Consider the following 17,397-nt stretch of genomic DNA (forward strand, 5'->3'; position numbering starts at 1 on the left):
GAGCTTTTCTATTGGTCCAATCATCATGAATCAAAATTTTGGAGCACTTCTTTTGGTCCAACCAGCATGAATTATTATTTTGGAGCGTTTCTATTAATCCAACCATTATGAATCATAATTTTGTCCATTTATCATAATCATGTATGTAATATCCTGAGGACAGGGCTGGGAAGGTACACACTCAAAACCCTCTTCTACTATTCAGACCTCCTTTCTCTGTATCTGAACATGCCTTGTTTCCTGTTAGGTGATGGTAAAGATTCAGGGAAGTGGTGTTCCACATGCAGAACAGTGTGCACTGCAGCTAATTAAAGAGAAAAACATCCAACACACACACACACACACACACAGTACAGGGTCAGAGTGTACTGCAGACCTCCATGTCATCCACAGCCACTACAGAGCAGAGGTTTATAAACATGGCGCAGTTCAGAGTGTAAAGCTGTTGATCTGCTCAGTAAATCACTGAAATCAGAATAAACACTAATAATAACACTCCTACAGAAAGTGCTGGTGGTTCTCCATCACATCTCCAAAGTTCTCCTCATGGGAGTTTACCCAGACAGCAATCAGTCATCAGCAATCAGGTCCAGTCTGGATTCATCATCACTTTTACATCCTGAATTAATCCTGAAACAACACTAACATTTTAACAAACACCACTGGAAAATCCACCCAACCTCAGTCATCTTTAACCCTTTAAATTCTTTAAATTTAAATTTAAATTTAAATCATTTTAATTCTGTCAACAGCAGAACAGGGAAAGAAAACGGAGACTTTGTCAAGGTGTTATATATATATATATATATATATATATATATATATATATATATATATATATATATATTTATTTTGGGATATGCATTATTGGTATATATATTGGTTTATATTGGTATATTTAGTTTATATATGTTAGTTTATATCACGTGATGTAGCTAGCTAGCTTTACGAAACCACCACCTCCACCTGCGTTGCGAACCTCTCTCCAACACTCTGTGGTGACTGGTTGAGCCGTGCACGTCCTGGTGTTTTGTGGGAGTGGCTTCAGAAGGAGGGCTGGTGGGATGTTTCTGCAAGGTCACCGGTATCACCTCTCCAGGTTTAAGGAGCTGGTAGTTTGAGCTGCTGCTTTTTTTCTGACACTCTTACTTTTACCACCATCATTCCTCGCTGTGGTGGAACTTAACTTAATCCATGGGTGTCCAGTCTGGATGCAGGTATTCATTCCAACCACGCAAGAGGCCAGTTGATTAAACGTGGGTATTACTGTAAACTCGTCCAGTTAGTCTGGAATGAAAGCCTGCAGCCCTTTGCCGGGAAAAATTAGACTCTGCTGTCTAAGTCCATCCATCAGCAGAGGAGCTGAAGTGTTCTACTCAGGAAAGAAATCGGTAGCAGATTCTGAATAATTCATAGTAGATACTGAATAATTCATAGTGGATACTGAATAATCCATAGTAGATACTGAATAATTCATAGTGGATACTGAATACTTCATAGTGGATACTGAATAATCCATAGTAGATACTGAATAATTCATAGTGGATACTGAATACTTCATAGTATATACTGAATAATTCATAGTGGATACTGAACAATTCATAGTAGATACTGAATAATTCATAGTGGATACTGAATTCTTCATAGTGGATACTGAATAATCCATAGTAGATACTGAATAATTCATAGTGGATACTGAATAATTCATAGTAGATACTGAATAATTCATAGTGGATACTGAATACTTCATAGTGGATACTGAATAATCCATAGTAGATACTGAATAATTCATAGTGGATACTGAATACTTCATAGTAGATACTGAATAATTCATAGTGGATACTGAACAATTCATAGTAGATACTGAATAATTCATAGTGGATACTGAATTCTTCATAGTAGATACTGAATAATTCACAGTAGATACTGAATAATCCATAGTAGATACTGAATAATTCATAGTGGATACTGAATACTTCATAGTAGATACTGAATAATTCATAGTGGATACTGAACAATTCATAGTGGATACTGAATACTTCATAGTGGATACTGAATACTTCATAGTGGATACTGAATAATTCATAGTAGAGACTGAATTCTTCATAGTAGATACTGAATACTTCATAGTGGATACTGAATAACTCATAGTGGATACTGAATACTTCATAGTGGATACTGAATACTTCATAGTGGATACTGAATAATTCATAGTAGAGACTGAATTCTTCATAGTAGATACTGAATACTTCATAGTGGATACTGAATAACTCATAGTGGATACTGAATAACTCATAGTGGATACTGAATAACTCATAACAGATACCTAATATTCATAGTGGATACTAAATAATTCATAGTGGATACTGTAGATTTCTGTCCTCGGTGATGGACTGGAGTAGAAGTGAAAGTGTTAGGATTTGGAAAAACTCGGGATGGAACAAACCCATCAGTGTTCTACTGAAGGTGAAACTGGGTGACTGGACTGGGTTTGTCACCCCCTCTGTGAGCTGGAGTCACTGGAGTAACATTCTCCCAGTTAAACCCACCACCTTCAAAACACTCTCCCCTGCCATGTGAGGGGTGTGTGTGTGTTTGTGTGTGTGAGGCTGAACCTGAAAGAGTGTAAGCAGGGTGTGGGTGGGGCTTTGGCTGTGTCTGTGGTGTTGTGGCCTCTGGCATGAGAGAGAGAGAGAGAGAGAGAGAGAGAGAGTGAGAGAGACTGAAAGAGGTGGGCCTAAGAGCCAAATCCTGCGCCCACCTTCTGAAGGAGGAGAGAGACGGTCTTAAACAGAAGAGCAGCAACAACCTGAGCACAAACAGGAGAGAGAGAGAGAGAGAGAGAGAGAGAGAGAGAGAGAGAGAGAGAGTCCCACAGGCCAGTGAACTGATTGAGACTGAGACTACACAAACTAACAGAGGTGTAGTGGCTTCAGGAGGGTGTGGATGAGGGAAAGTGTGTGAATTTGAGCAGAAATCTGTGTACAGTGGAGAAGAAGACGCCGGAGGAGAACAGAAGGATTCTGGATGGATGACCTCTGCACCCTCAGTGGCCTGGACCCTCTCTGGGTGAGTTACAGAGCAAGAGAGCAGGAGACAGAGTGAGGCACATTTACTCACTGTGTGGAATTAATCACTGCTGTTATTCCACTGTTTTAATAATAGTAAATCATTTATAGTGGATACTGATCTAACTATCTATCTATAAATATATATATATAGTTTATGGACAGTTTATAGTTTTTTACGAATAATTCAGTGGATACTACATTTATATATATATATATATATTCATTTATATAGACACACACACAAGAATGTATAGTTTATGGATAGTTCATGGTCATGGATGTTATAATAATAATAATTCATTACTGAATAATTCATAGTGGATATTGAACGATTCATAGTGGATACGAAACAATTCATAATGGTTACTGAACGATTCATAGTGGATACTGAATAATTCAGAGTGGATGCTGAACGATTCATAGTGGATACAAAACAATTTATAATGGTTACTGAACGATTCATAGTAGATACTGAATAATTTAGAGTGGATACTGAATAATTCAGAGTGGATACTGAATGATACATAGTGGGTACTGAACGATTCATAGTGGATACTGAATAATTCATAGTGGATACTGAGTGATACATAGTGGGTACTGAAAAATTCATAGTGGATACTGAACGATTCATAGTGGATACTGAATAATTCAGAGTGGATACTGAATGATACATAATGGGTACTGAACGATTAATAGTGGATACTGAATAATTCATAGTGGATACTGAATAATTCAGAGTGGATACTGAATAATTCAGAGTGGATACTGAATGATACATAGTGGGTACTGAATAATTCATACTGGATACTGATTCACTGATTGTAGTTTGTGAATAGTTAACAGAGACAAAACTGCATGACACAGTGAGTCTGTCGTTTACGAAGTTAATGCTGTGTAAATATGAACACAAGGCTACCCTCCCCAGCCCCCCCGACTATTCCCCAATGAGTGGTGGTGTAATGTTGGTGTACAGTATGTGTGTGTGTGTGTGTGTGTGTGTGTGTGTGTGTGCATGATTGATTCCTGGAAGAGATCATTTTTTTAACGGGCTGCTAATATGAGTCATGAATTTTTCATCCAGTGATTCACTGACCAACTTTCGCTGCGGCGTCTGTGTGAACCTGTGCAGCTCATATTTCTAATGCAGTGGAGATGTACCCTCAGGCAAACCCACTGCACCCCCCTGACCCCACAGATTACTGATTTGCAGGTTTTCAGCTGTCAGTATGAACACAGACAGCTGGCCCGTGTGTTTGCAGACGTTTACTCACAGATCAAAAGTGCGGCCATGATCACAGTGTGTGTGTGTGTGGGGGGGGGTCAGTAGAAAAACAAGCCCTGTGTTTCAACACCACCGTATTCTATACTCCTACAGTATATACAGTCCCTTCACTAGATAGATAGATAGATAGATAGATAGATAGATAGATAGATAGATAGATAGATAGATAGATAGATAGATAGACAGATAGATAGATAGATAGATAGACAGATAGATAGATAGATAGATAGATAGATAGATAGATAGATAGACAGATAGATAGATAGATAGACAGATAGACAGACAGACATACAGACATACAGATAGACAGAGACGGTTAGATATGTAGATAGATAGACAGATAGACAGACAGACATATAGATTAAAAAATTCTGATTATGTACAGATATAATTATAGAAACATTAACAGAAAATGAACATCTGTACAGCTGTGCACATTATTATAGTGCAGATGTTATGCATGTTATGTATCAGTACTGTGTTGCAGTTAAGTCCAGTGTATACGTACGGGATGTCCCCCACTGTGAACTGGCTGTTTTCCAGCTGAAAGATCCCAGCTGTACATTAGCTGATCTAACCTGGCCTCGGCGTTTGTTTGTTTACTGAAAGAGCGGCTGCCTTTCTCTGTGTAAATGACAAGTCACGTGACTCCCGTGGCCTCTCCATACGGCTTTCATTTAATGCTGTGTGGCGCGTTGTGGTGCGCTGAGGAATTGAGCAGTGCTCGGAGTCAGGAAGCGTCTGTGCGTGGCGACGTGCGGAGCCGGCACCGGTGTGCATTCCCCATTACCCACAATGCTTCAGATTTTTGGACATATCACAGCGCGCCTGGTGTGCATCGGGCTTTACTTTACATTGGGAATGTTCTGGTCAACTATAATGGCTAACTTTAACTTTAACTTTAACTTTAACTTTAACTTTAACTTAACTTTAACTTTAACTTTAACTTTAACTTTAACTTAATGTTAACTTTAACTTAACTTAACTTAACTTAACTTAACTTAACTTAAACATTAACTTAATGTTAACTTTAACTTTAAACTTTAAACTTTAACTTTAACTTAAGGTTAACTTTAACTTTAAACTTTAAACTTTAACTTTAACTTTAACTTTAACTTTAACTTTAACTTAATGTTAACTTTAATTTCACGTAACTTTAACTTTAACTTTAACTTAATGTTAACTTTAACTGTAACTTTAACTTTAAACTTTAACTTTAACTTAATGTTAACTTTAACTTCATTTAACTTTAACTTTAACTTTAACTTTAACTTTAACTTTAAACTTTAACTTTAACTTAATGTTAACTTTAACTTCACTTAACTTTAACTTTAACTTTAACTTTAACTTTAACTTAATGTTAACTTTAACTTTAAACTTTAACTTACTGTTAACTTAACTTTAACTTAACTTAAGTTAACTTAACTTAACTTTAACTTAAACCTAACCTAACGTAACTTAACTTAAGTTAACTTAACTTAACTTAACTTAACTTAACTTTAACTTAAACCTAACCTAACGTAACTTAACTTTAAACTTTAAACTTTAACTTTAACTTAAACCTAACCTAACGTAACTTAACTTTAACTTTAACTTAATGTTAACTTTAACTTAGTTAACTTAAACTTTAACTTACTGTTAACTTAACTTTAACTTAACTTAACTTAACTTAACTTAACTTAACTTTTACTTTAACTTAATGTTAACTTTAACTTTAAACTTTAACTTTAAACTTTAACTTAACTTAACTTAGCTTAACTTAAATTAACTTAACTTAACTTAACTTAACTTAACTTAACTTAACTTAACTTAACTTTTACTTTAACTTAATGTTAACTTTAACCTTAAACTTTAACTTAACTTAACTTAACTTTTATTTTAACTTAATGTTAACTTTAACTTTAACTTTAACTTAATGTTACCTTTAACTTTAAACTTTAACTTTAAACTTTAACTTAACTTAACTTAACTTAACTTAACTTAACTTAACTTAACTTTAACTTTAAACTTTAAACTTTAACTTAACTTAACTTAACTTAACTTAACTTAACTTAACTTAACTTAACTTTAACTTTAAACTTTAAACTTATTGTTAACTTTAACTTTAAACTTTAACTTAATGTTAACTTTAACTTTAACTTGAACGGCTATCCTGTGTCTGCGTTCTCTGTACTCGTGTTCTTGTGTTCTTGTGAAACATCATCCATTGCAGCCCAAGTCCCGCTCTGTTCACATTTAGCCGAGTACAGTCCGAATGCCCGGATGTGTCCTTGTTCTGCCTGTGTCATCCAGGAGGCACCAGAAGGTGACTTGTGTGGACTTGGTACAGCCAAATATCCCAGAATGCATTACGCACCTCGCTGCTGTTATATTTAGAATATCCACACAGCGTCCTTCCGTCCTCCGGACTCGCGAGCCGAACCTGTCCGAACTTGGTCTTCTTCATATAGAAAATCACTTTCAGTCTTTCTTATTTCTCTCCTCTGTTCAGAGCGTAGAGATAGAAAGACTGGGGTTGGGCGTCATCACGTGTCTCCACTTCCAGCTGCAGAAACACTGTACACTATACACTACACACTATACACTATACACTATACTCTATACTCTTATACTATACACTATACACTACATACTACACACTATACACTATACACTATACACTATACTCTATACTCTTATACTATACACTATACACAAAACTCTTACACTATACACTATACACTACACACTATACACTATACACTATACTCTTATACTATACACTATACACAAAACTCTTACACTATACACTATACACTTATACTATACACTATACACAAAACTCTTACACTATACACTATACACAAAACTCTTACACTATACACTACACACTTATACACATTATACACTTGCGCTATACACTGTGCACTATACTCTCACACTATAAACTATACACTTACACTAAACACTACATACTTACACTATACACTACACACTTACACTACACACTATACACTCTACACTTATACTATACACTATACACTATACTCTTACAATATACACTACTCTTACACTATACACTATACACTTAAACTGTACACTACACACTATACACTTACACTGTACACTACACACTATACACTTACACTGTACACTATACTCTTACAGTACACACTTACACTATACACTATACAGTATAACTCTTACAGTCTTACACATATACTCTTACACTTACACTATACACTATATACTTACATTATATACTATACACTATATACTTACATTATACACTATACCCTTACACTCTACACTACTCTTACACTATACAATATACCCTTACACTATACACTACTCTTACACTATACACTATACAATATACACTTACACTACACACTATACACTATACACTTACACTGCACAGGAAACACTATACACTTACACTGTACAGTATACACTATACGCTATACACTTACACTGTACAGTATACACTATACGCTATACACTTACACTGTACAGTATACACTATACGCTATACTCTTACACTACACTTACACTATTAAATATATATTTTACACTATATTTTAACATTTTCCTTTAATAATTTAATACTATGCACAAAGCTCTTACACTGTAAACTGTGTATAGTGTAAATATAGTCTACAGTGAAAGTCCCTGAAGTCTCACTGTACTTTAGCCATGTGTCCATCAATGCTTCTTTTAGTGTGACCCGCTTTCAAATTCCAGGTTAAATCTGAGATATTATCAGCTTTTCGTTTCTCTTTTGTGTTCAACAAATGATGTGTACACTCAGTGCCTGTCCTCGCCCTCCCAGAGCCCCAAGCAACACTTACCCAAACCACATCTACATCCTCTGCCAAACGAAAATTACTCTTCTACACACACCCCTTAATTTCCCCTATTATCACCTACTGTTGATCTCATGTTCCCCCAGCAGTTCTTCTCTAACACTATATGGACAAAAGTATTTGGACTCCAGAGAGCCCGATAGAGGACTAGACAAACTTGGTGTGTGCATTTGCACGTGTGTGTCAGCAATGGGTGCAACCTAAAGTAACTGAATGTATTCATTAAAAGGGGTGTCCACAAACATTTGGACATATAGTGTATTTTTTGGGGTTGTTTAGCCCAAAAAAACATCACTAGCAGTTCTCCTGTAAACTCAGCAGTAAGTAAGTGGCAGAGTGGCATTTCTGATCACTCACACTGTAACGAGGCGAGAGGCTGTAATGACTTACGTGGGTGATGTGACATGTTGCAGCCTGCCTCGCTCCTCATCTCTGTCAGTGGCATTTCTTCTGTTTCAGCCTCAGACGATTAGCGGCGCTTCAAAGCCACCCAGTCCAGTCAGCTGTGTTACACGTCCTTAAATAGCTCATGGATGTGAAACGTGACGTGGCGTGATTTGTGAATTTAACTGAATGGTCTGGCCTGTTTGGATAACCTGCAGTCTATTTGGAAATGTGTCACATGACTATATAATACATAATGTCATTCCTGCCTCTTACCCCTATATATACACTATACACTATACGTTTACACTATGTACTCTATTCCTACACTATACACTATATTCTTACACTATTTATTCTTTACATTGTACACTTCACTCTTAGATTATACACTATATTCTTACACTATATATGTTTACATTGTACACTACACTCACACTATACACTATATTCTTACACTATATACTATATTCTTACACTATACACTTACACTATACACATTATACACTACATACTATATTCTTACACTATACACTTACACTATACACATTATACACTACATACTATATTCTTACACTATACACTTACACTATACCCTTACACTATACACTTTATTCTTACACTATATATTTTACATTGTACACTACACTTACAATATACACTATATTCTTACACTATACACTATATTCTCAACACTATATATTCTTTACATTGTACACTACACTCATACACTATACACTATATTCTCACACTATATACTATATTTTACATTATACAGTATATTCTTATACTATATACTATACATTTAGACTATACAATATATTCTTACACTATATACTATACACTTACACTATACACTATATTCTCACGCTGTATACTATATTATTATACTATACACTATATTCCTACACTATATACTACATTATTGCACTACATATTTTTACATTGTACCCTACACTTACACTATACACTATATTCTTACACTATACACTTACACTATATACTATATTCTTACAATACACACTACTACATACTATATTCATACACTATAGTCTCACACTATATATTCTTTACATTGTACACTACACTTACACTATCCACTATATTTTCACACTATACACTCTATTCTTACACTATACTTTAACACTATGCAATGCATACTTACACTATGCACTACACTAATAAGATTATGAACTATACCTTATACATTGTACACTACATGTTTACACTATGCTATACACTATACCGTACACTCTTACACTCTTACATTAAAACAGTTAAGCTCAAACCTGACATGACTTGATTTGTACATTATACACTTACACTATGCACTACATTTGTTTATCTTATGCACTACACTCTTACACTAGGCACTATACTCTAACACTATGCACTACTGTTATGCTATACACTATGCTCATACTCTATACTATACTCTGTACACGCTATGCAATGCACACTTACACGTATGTAATAAGTGAGCATGCTGTCCTTTTGCAGCAGGTTTGGCTTTTTGTCCAGAGGGCGCTAATTCCACTTCTTCTATTATATTGTTGTATAATCTAAAATATTAAAAATGATGTATAATACTGTTATATATGTATATATGCTGTGGTCATATGTGTGAAGATGGGAGTGTTTTACAACAGCTCAGGACGTCCCTCAGCCAATCAGGTTTCAGTCAGATCTTAAGAATGAACAATATACACAAACCCTGGTTATCAATAACCCTGCACTGTAACCACGGCGCCAGAGCAGCACCGGTTAACGATACCCAGGTCCACTAAGCTGCCACTGTTGGGCCCTTGATCAAGGCCCTTTCTCTCAGAACTGTTCATTTCTCACGTCCGTGGTTTTTTGTTCATTATTCACTAAAATGGATTGTTTATTATCCATTAATGATTTATTAATGGATCATTAATGGATTATTTATGGATCATTAATAGATTATTAATGGATTATTATTTAGGTAAGAGCTGCTGTTCATACTGAGGAAGACTCTCTGATGAAGCTAATTAATAACTTTTCTTATTTCACTGGAATCTTCCAGCAAAAATCCAACATTTCTTGGAAAATGTTCTCCTGGAAGATTGAAGGCGCCCCTCAAACTCCTGATGGACAGTGCAGGATTTCACCACTGCTGTATATTTCACCATGTGGGGGAAAGGTGGAGGCCTGTCCAGCGTGATGTCATCGATCGAGCCCTCCTGCCTGTGTATTTTTGAATCGTTATTTCTGAGAAGTGTCACCAGGTTTCTGCAGGTCATTGAAACAGTTTGTGGTAAAAGAGCAGAGCGGTGAAGGCTGGGGTGGACTCTGGTGGACTCCATTGGCTTTCTAACCGAAATACGTTCCAAGAACCGCGTCGACCCTAATCTTTGATCAAAAATAGCAACCGGCCACAAACTGGACTCCTGCTCTCTCCCAGAAAAACACACTGTTATATGGATAAAAGTGGACAAAAGTATTGGGACATACTTTTTATTTATTGTTTCTTTTGAAATCAGGGCAATTAAAAAGAGTTTCTCCTACTTCTGTTGGAGTAACTGTCTCTACTGTCCAGAGAAGAAGACTTTCTACTAGATTCTACTAGGAGAAGGAGCATTGCTGTGAGGATTTGATTGCATTCAGCAACAAGAGCGTTAGTGAGGATTTTGGATGATCACCATCCCATTAAAAACTACTGGATGGAGCTCCACCATCATCATACCAGAGAACACAGTTCTTCCACTGCTCCACAGCTTCTCAAAGCTGGGGGGCTTTATACCCCTCTACCAGCCCACGCCTGCCATTATTAGGCAGCATGGAGCTCAATAGAGTCATGATGTTTATCTGCTCCAGAGAGTCCTATGCAAACTGTGATGTTCTAGACAACGACTGGGTCAGAACATCTCCAAAACATCAAGCATCAGGTCTTCTGGGGTGTTCCTTCCTGGTATACAGTGATGGTCAGTGCCTACCAAAAGTGCTCCAAGGAGGGACATGGGACATTGGTGCCCAAGGCTCTCACTGATGCTCATGGTGGACTTGAAGGATCTTGAAGGAGCCAGATACCACAGCAGGACACCGAGCTGTTTTGGCAGCACGAGGAGGGTCTACTCAGTGTTAGGCAGGTGGTTTTAATGTTCTGGCTGATCAGTGTATGTATAGAATGTAGATTTTATAAGTAAACAGATACGCAAACAGCTGTATACGAGGTCACAGCGTTCACCGGACACCAGAGGTTCTGCTTGGGAAAGCTGGAGCTGGTTGTCCTCGCTCACCTTAAACCACAGCACTGAGCAAACAGTCCTACAGAAAGAGCTTGTGTGCCAGTAGTCCGAGGCCTCCTCTTTCTGTCTCGGCTCTCTTTTATATGAAGTGAACCGTGTGACTTACTGTACACAGCTCTGAAGTCCAGCCAGCGGCCGACTCTCGCACTGACACACCACCAAACGCCTTCAAACCTGTGTGCAGTATTTCTCACCAGCGCACACAGAAACAAACAGGGTCTCACCTATATAGAGACCGAACATACAGGTACACAACATGGACAAAAGTATTGGGACACCGGCTCATTCACTGTTTCTTCTGAAATCAAGGCTTTTAAAAAGAGTTTTCATTCGATTTTTGAGAAGCATTGCTGTGAGGATTTGATTGCATTCAGCAACAAGAGCGTTAGTGAGGTCAGGATGTTGGATAATAAAGTACTGGATGGAGCTCCTCCACCATCATTCCAGAGACCACAGTTCCTCCACTGCTCCACAGCTCAATGCAGCTCCAGCCCACGCCTGGCATTATTAGGCAGCATGTTTACTATTTGCTCCAGAGAGTCCTAATCTATTGGCAGTACCTCTCTACAGGGCCTAGACAAGCTGTGTGTGTGCATTTGCACATCTGTGTCAGCAATGGGTGCAGCTTAAAGTTACGGAATGCATTCACTAAAAAGGGGTGTCCACAAACTTTTGGACATATAGCGTACAGATCAGTGTGGTGAAAAAAATCAAAGTATCATGATTGATCTCTGACCTCAGACTCAGTCGATCAGCCAAGACATGTTTGCTATCTGACGTGTGCTTCTTTCGGATTGACAATGGGAGGAGCTAGGCTAATGTTGCTAACAAACACTGGACTTAGACTGTCACCAGATTTATCTCTGTAAACACACACACACACCCCAACACTTCATTCGTTTGGTAAAGGGACGGGGTTCAGAACACGGTGTGACTTATTTTAGCGTATTAACTTTTTGAAGCGAATCAATGGGGCGAGTTTTGGGGCGAGTGTTTACAGAAACGAGCATATTGGTGACAGTCCAATGCAAGTATCTGTTATCAGTGTTAGCTTAGCATCTGCTGTCGTAAAGTAAAGAAGCGCACGTCAGACGCCAAACATGTCCTGGCTAATCAGACGCATCTGGGGTCAGAGATCGATCCCGATCGCCTACAGCAAGTCCAATCGGCCGGCGGTTAGCGCCATGCTAATTGGGATGAGCTGCTCAGAGAGTTTGAGTGTTAAATGCTGGCTGGATTTCACCCAGAAGGCACAGGGGTTCTGGGTCATGGGCTGTCAGGCCAGTGTGTTTACATGTTTGACCTATTCCTGGATTACCCAACAGCTCCAGGAGCAGGTTCAGCAACTTTGAGCTGCTGTTAGTTCCAGTAAATAACCCCACCTCACTCCACGGTTTGTTTAGCATTCGTAATTGCGCAACCTCCATGATGCCGGCGATCACTGAAGTTTACAGCGGTTTAATCAGTGGTCAGCGTTTTCACTCTCATCAGGATTCAGCTGGACGGCAGAACTGGGTCCTGAGGTTTGGTTCAGCAATGGTGACCAAAGGTGCGAAAAGTATTCTCATTCATTCCTCAGGGAGAAGTGAGTGGAGATACGAGGGTTTAAAAGACTTCTATAGAAGCTGAAGCATCAACTGAAGCTTTTTACTCCAGTAAAAGTGTAAAAGTACTGGTTTCAGAACCACTTCAAGTAGAAAAGTAAAAGTAATGGAAGGAAAACAAAGACTGAAAGCTTAGGCCGCGCCACAGGGGTCTATAGTGCACTACCCCCCCCCCCCCCCCCCCCCAAAAAAAAACCCATTTCTCTAAAAGTCATAATGAGGAGAATGATCTATTAAAATGTTGATGTTAAAAATGTTGGGCTGCACTAGGCTCCTGTTTCAGCTGCAGATCTGCCCATTGAAAATGAAGCATTTCAGTAATATCAGCTCTATTAAAGGAGCGTCTCTGTGCTCTACTGAGCATCAACATGAGCTTCATGGAGGAAAATATGAGGAGTCGTTGTCTAGAAGTTCTGTAAAGCTGCAGAAAGTCAGACTTCAGAGGCGTGTGATCAATAAGCTTTATTGGAATGTAAATGTGGGGCTCAGTCGGGACGTTTCACTGCAGCTCTCTTGAGTCTCTGCCACGGACACAGTCTTCATACTAGACTACAAACGTCTGCTGTGAGCTCGCTGGAGAGTGACGGGACGTGTGCAGGTGTGATGGATCTCTTATAAACCAATAGGGAGTCAAAATGGAGTCTGTTTATACTTCTCATCCAATCACGATCAGACTCACAGGATTTATCTGGAGAGAGTTTTTATTGATGACGAGCCGGAATGATAACTAAGGGAAATGAAATAGGAGGAACGAGGCCCCCCTGCAGGAGAGACGGCTGTGGGAACAGAGAGTGATGAGAGGGTCCTTACAGTAAAGGGCATCAGACTGGGGCAGTCTGCTAGATCTCATGCCAGCAGCTGTCAGGTGACATTAGCCACAGGTTTTAACACACTGAGGGCAGACGGTGGATCTTTCCATCCAGACGTATGGTTTTCTTCATGAAGCAGAAGCGGCCCTGAGTCACCTGCCCTGAACAGAGTGGGTGCATGAGACGGCGGTCTACCATCAGAGCTACACCTCCGGCTGTGTCACATTTTACTGCTACATTCTGCTGCTCGAAGAGTGCACACTTCACTCAGAAAGGCCCAGAATAGCACAGACCAAAGCCCAAAGCTTAGTCATTACATTTAGGTTCAAATCCACCATGTGGACAAAAGTATTGGGACACTTTTCATTCACTGTATCTTCTGAAATCAAGGCTATCAAAAAGAGCTGATCTTGCTTTGTTCTTTGATCTTCGATGTTCTACTAGATTTTGGAGAAGGAGCATTGTTGTGAGGATTTGATTGCATTCAGTAACAATAGCCTTAGTGAGGTCAGGATTTTATATAATCATAACCCATCCAAATCATCCCATCCAAAAGTACTGGATGGAGCTCCTCCACCACCATCATTCCAGACAACACAGTTCCTCCACTGCTCCACAGCTCCTCAATGCTTGAGGGCTTTATACCCCTCTACTAGCCCACGCCTGGTATTATTAGGCAGCATGGAGCCAATAGGGTCATGAGAGGTCTATTCTATTGGCAGTACTTCTTCTCTGCAGGGTCTAGACGAGCTGTGTGTGTGTGTGTGTGTGTGTGTGTGTGTGTGTATCTGCACATCTGTGTCAGCCACATAAAGTAGTGTATTAAAGTAGCTGAATGCGTTCATTTCAAGGAGTGTCCACAAACATTTGGACATCTGAACAGCTACAGAAACGGACGGAGAAACAGCTTTCACAAAGCAGCTTTTTGTGTTTCAGGACTGGAACCTGACGTGGTTCACCCCTAACCCAGACCTGACCCAGTGTTTCCAGCACACGGTGCTGGTGTGGTTCCCCTGTTTCTACCTCTGGGTTTGCGCCCCCTTCTACCTCCTCTACCTCAGATTCCACGACTATGGATGCATATCCGTCTCCAGCCTCTGCTGCGCCAAGACGGTGAGTCAGAGGAGTGACCGCGAGGAGACGTCCACTACAGGCCTCCAAACACAACAACTGTACCACACACACACACACACACCCACACACACAGTCTGAGAAACGGCGAAGGCCGTGGTGCAGTTCGCTACACTGTCAACAGTGTGAGAAGGAGAGTGAGGGCTTTCAGTGAGGCCAGTAGGTCAAGGCCATTGGATTTGTGGTAATCTAGTAATCTGGTAATCTAGGACATTCTTGTAAATGGATTACACTTCAAACACCGTCAGAAATAAACAGGTGTAAACAGCAAATAGCGACAATTCTCGACTTTACCAACCCATTAAAACACAGGCCGAGTATGGGCCGAGTAAGGGGTGTAAAGAGGGCCTGAAAGTAGTAAATAAATGTGAATTAATTATTTAATTTAGCAAAAATATAAAAAAAAATAAAAATAAAAAAAGATACTAATATTCTGATGTCATTTGATATATTTTGCCCCATTTATGAATAAATTGACCCCAAATCTCAGTCAGTGATACAAGTATACAACATCACAGTAGTAGTGTTGTCAGCTAGGTAGGTAGGAAGGGAGCATTGTGTGGTTTGAGACACGAAATTTCATCAACCAATCGGAGGAGAGCGGGAGAATAGGAAACACACTTCAGCATCACATCAAATTAAGTTCTTAATATTTAACAGCTTAGCCGATGTGTGTAGCAGTGTGCGTGCAGCCATGGGATTAATATAACCTGTAATGTCACCTAATATTTTGGCAGTCGCTTGATTGGTTTAAAATCTAACATTAACAGTGATAACGGAACTAATATTGGTACAATCACAATACTACACTCGAGGTGAGAGATTGGCACTGTCGTCCTGATCTGACCTCTTCTCTGCCTATGACCTCGTGTCTACGACCGCAGTGCACCCGTGCCGTCTCCCAGGTGTTAGCGCTCCCTCTCAGACAGTATTACTTGAATATGTGAGAAACACCTCTACAGCAAACCTGAAACTGATGGACTGGAAGTAATAACACATTACATATAAATATTAATAAAGCAATGAAATGTAATGATGCTGACCTTCTATGAGGCGGTTTAATAATAATAATAATAATAATAATAATAATAATAATAATAATGTGCTGTTTGTTCTTGTCTCTCTGCGCTGGTCTAGGTCCTGGGTTTGTGTCTGGCCTCCTTCGGCCTGTTGGAGATGGTGTATCTGCTGGTGAAGAGAAGCAGTGAGATCAAACATCACATGGTCTTCCTCCTCAGCACTGTGATCCGCAGCCTGACCATGGTACAGTTCACACTCCCACAATCTCTACGCAGAGAATTACGCCAAAGTTCATTACCACAACAGAAGCACTGGGGTTAATTACTCTCTCAATTGAGTTGAATCCCTTAAACTGTAGCGTTATTATAACGAGTGTAAATTAAGCAGTTACTAGAAAGTCCAGTGTTCAGGAATCACTATTTATTATTCAGCATTAAATGATTCAGTCTTTACTCTGCATTGCTTGGGTTATTCAGTATATATTCAGTATTCAGTATTTAAGTAATATCTACTATGAATTGTTTAATATCACTTCTGACTTATTTATTATGTATGGATTATTCAGGATCCCTTGTGAATTATCCTGCATAAACTACTGAGTATTCTACTATGAATTATTCACTATCTACTATGAATTATTCAGCATCCACTATGACTTATTCAGTATCCATTATGAATTATTCAGTATCCACTATGAATTATTCAGCATCCACTATGACTTATTCAGTATCCATTATGAATAATTCAGTATCCATTATGAATTATTCAGTATCTACTATGAATTATTCAGCATCCACTATGACTTATTCAGTATCCATTATGAATAATTCAGTATCCACTATGACTTATTCAGTATCCATTATGAATTATTCAGTATCCACTATGAATTATTCAGTATCTACTATGAATTATTCAGTATCTACTATGAATTGTTCAGTATCTACTGTGAATTATTCAGTAAGTGAACTGAAGTGTGGAT

The 17,397-nt window shown here is 38.7% G+C and overlaps 1 protein-coding gene across 1 annotated transcript in view; it reads left to right on the plus strand.

Moving 5' to 3' along the window:
• The first annotated feature begins 3,027 nt into the window (after positions 1-3,027).
• Positions 3,028-17,397, plus strand: part of LOC140573608 (multidrug resistance-associated protein 1-like) — a 41,310-nt gene continuing 26,940 nt past the window's right edge. The window contains exons 1-3 of the mRNA XM_072693046.1: positions 3,028-3,069; positions 15,204-15,380; positions 16,536-16,661. Coding sequence (XP_072549147.1) covers positions 3,028-3,069; positions 15,204-15,380; positions 16,536-16,661 — 345 coding nt within the window. The remainder of the gene's footprint in view (positions 3,070-15,203; positions 15,381-16,535; positions 16,662-17,397) is intronic.

The sequence above is a fragment of the Salminus brasiliensis genome, chromosome 12 (genome assembly GCF_030463535.1).
Source record: "Salminus brasiliensis chromosome 12, fSalBra1.hap2, whole genome shotgun sequence".
NCBI lineage: Eukaryota > Metazoa > Chordata > Actinopteri > Characiformes > Bryconidae > Salminus > Salminus brasiliensis.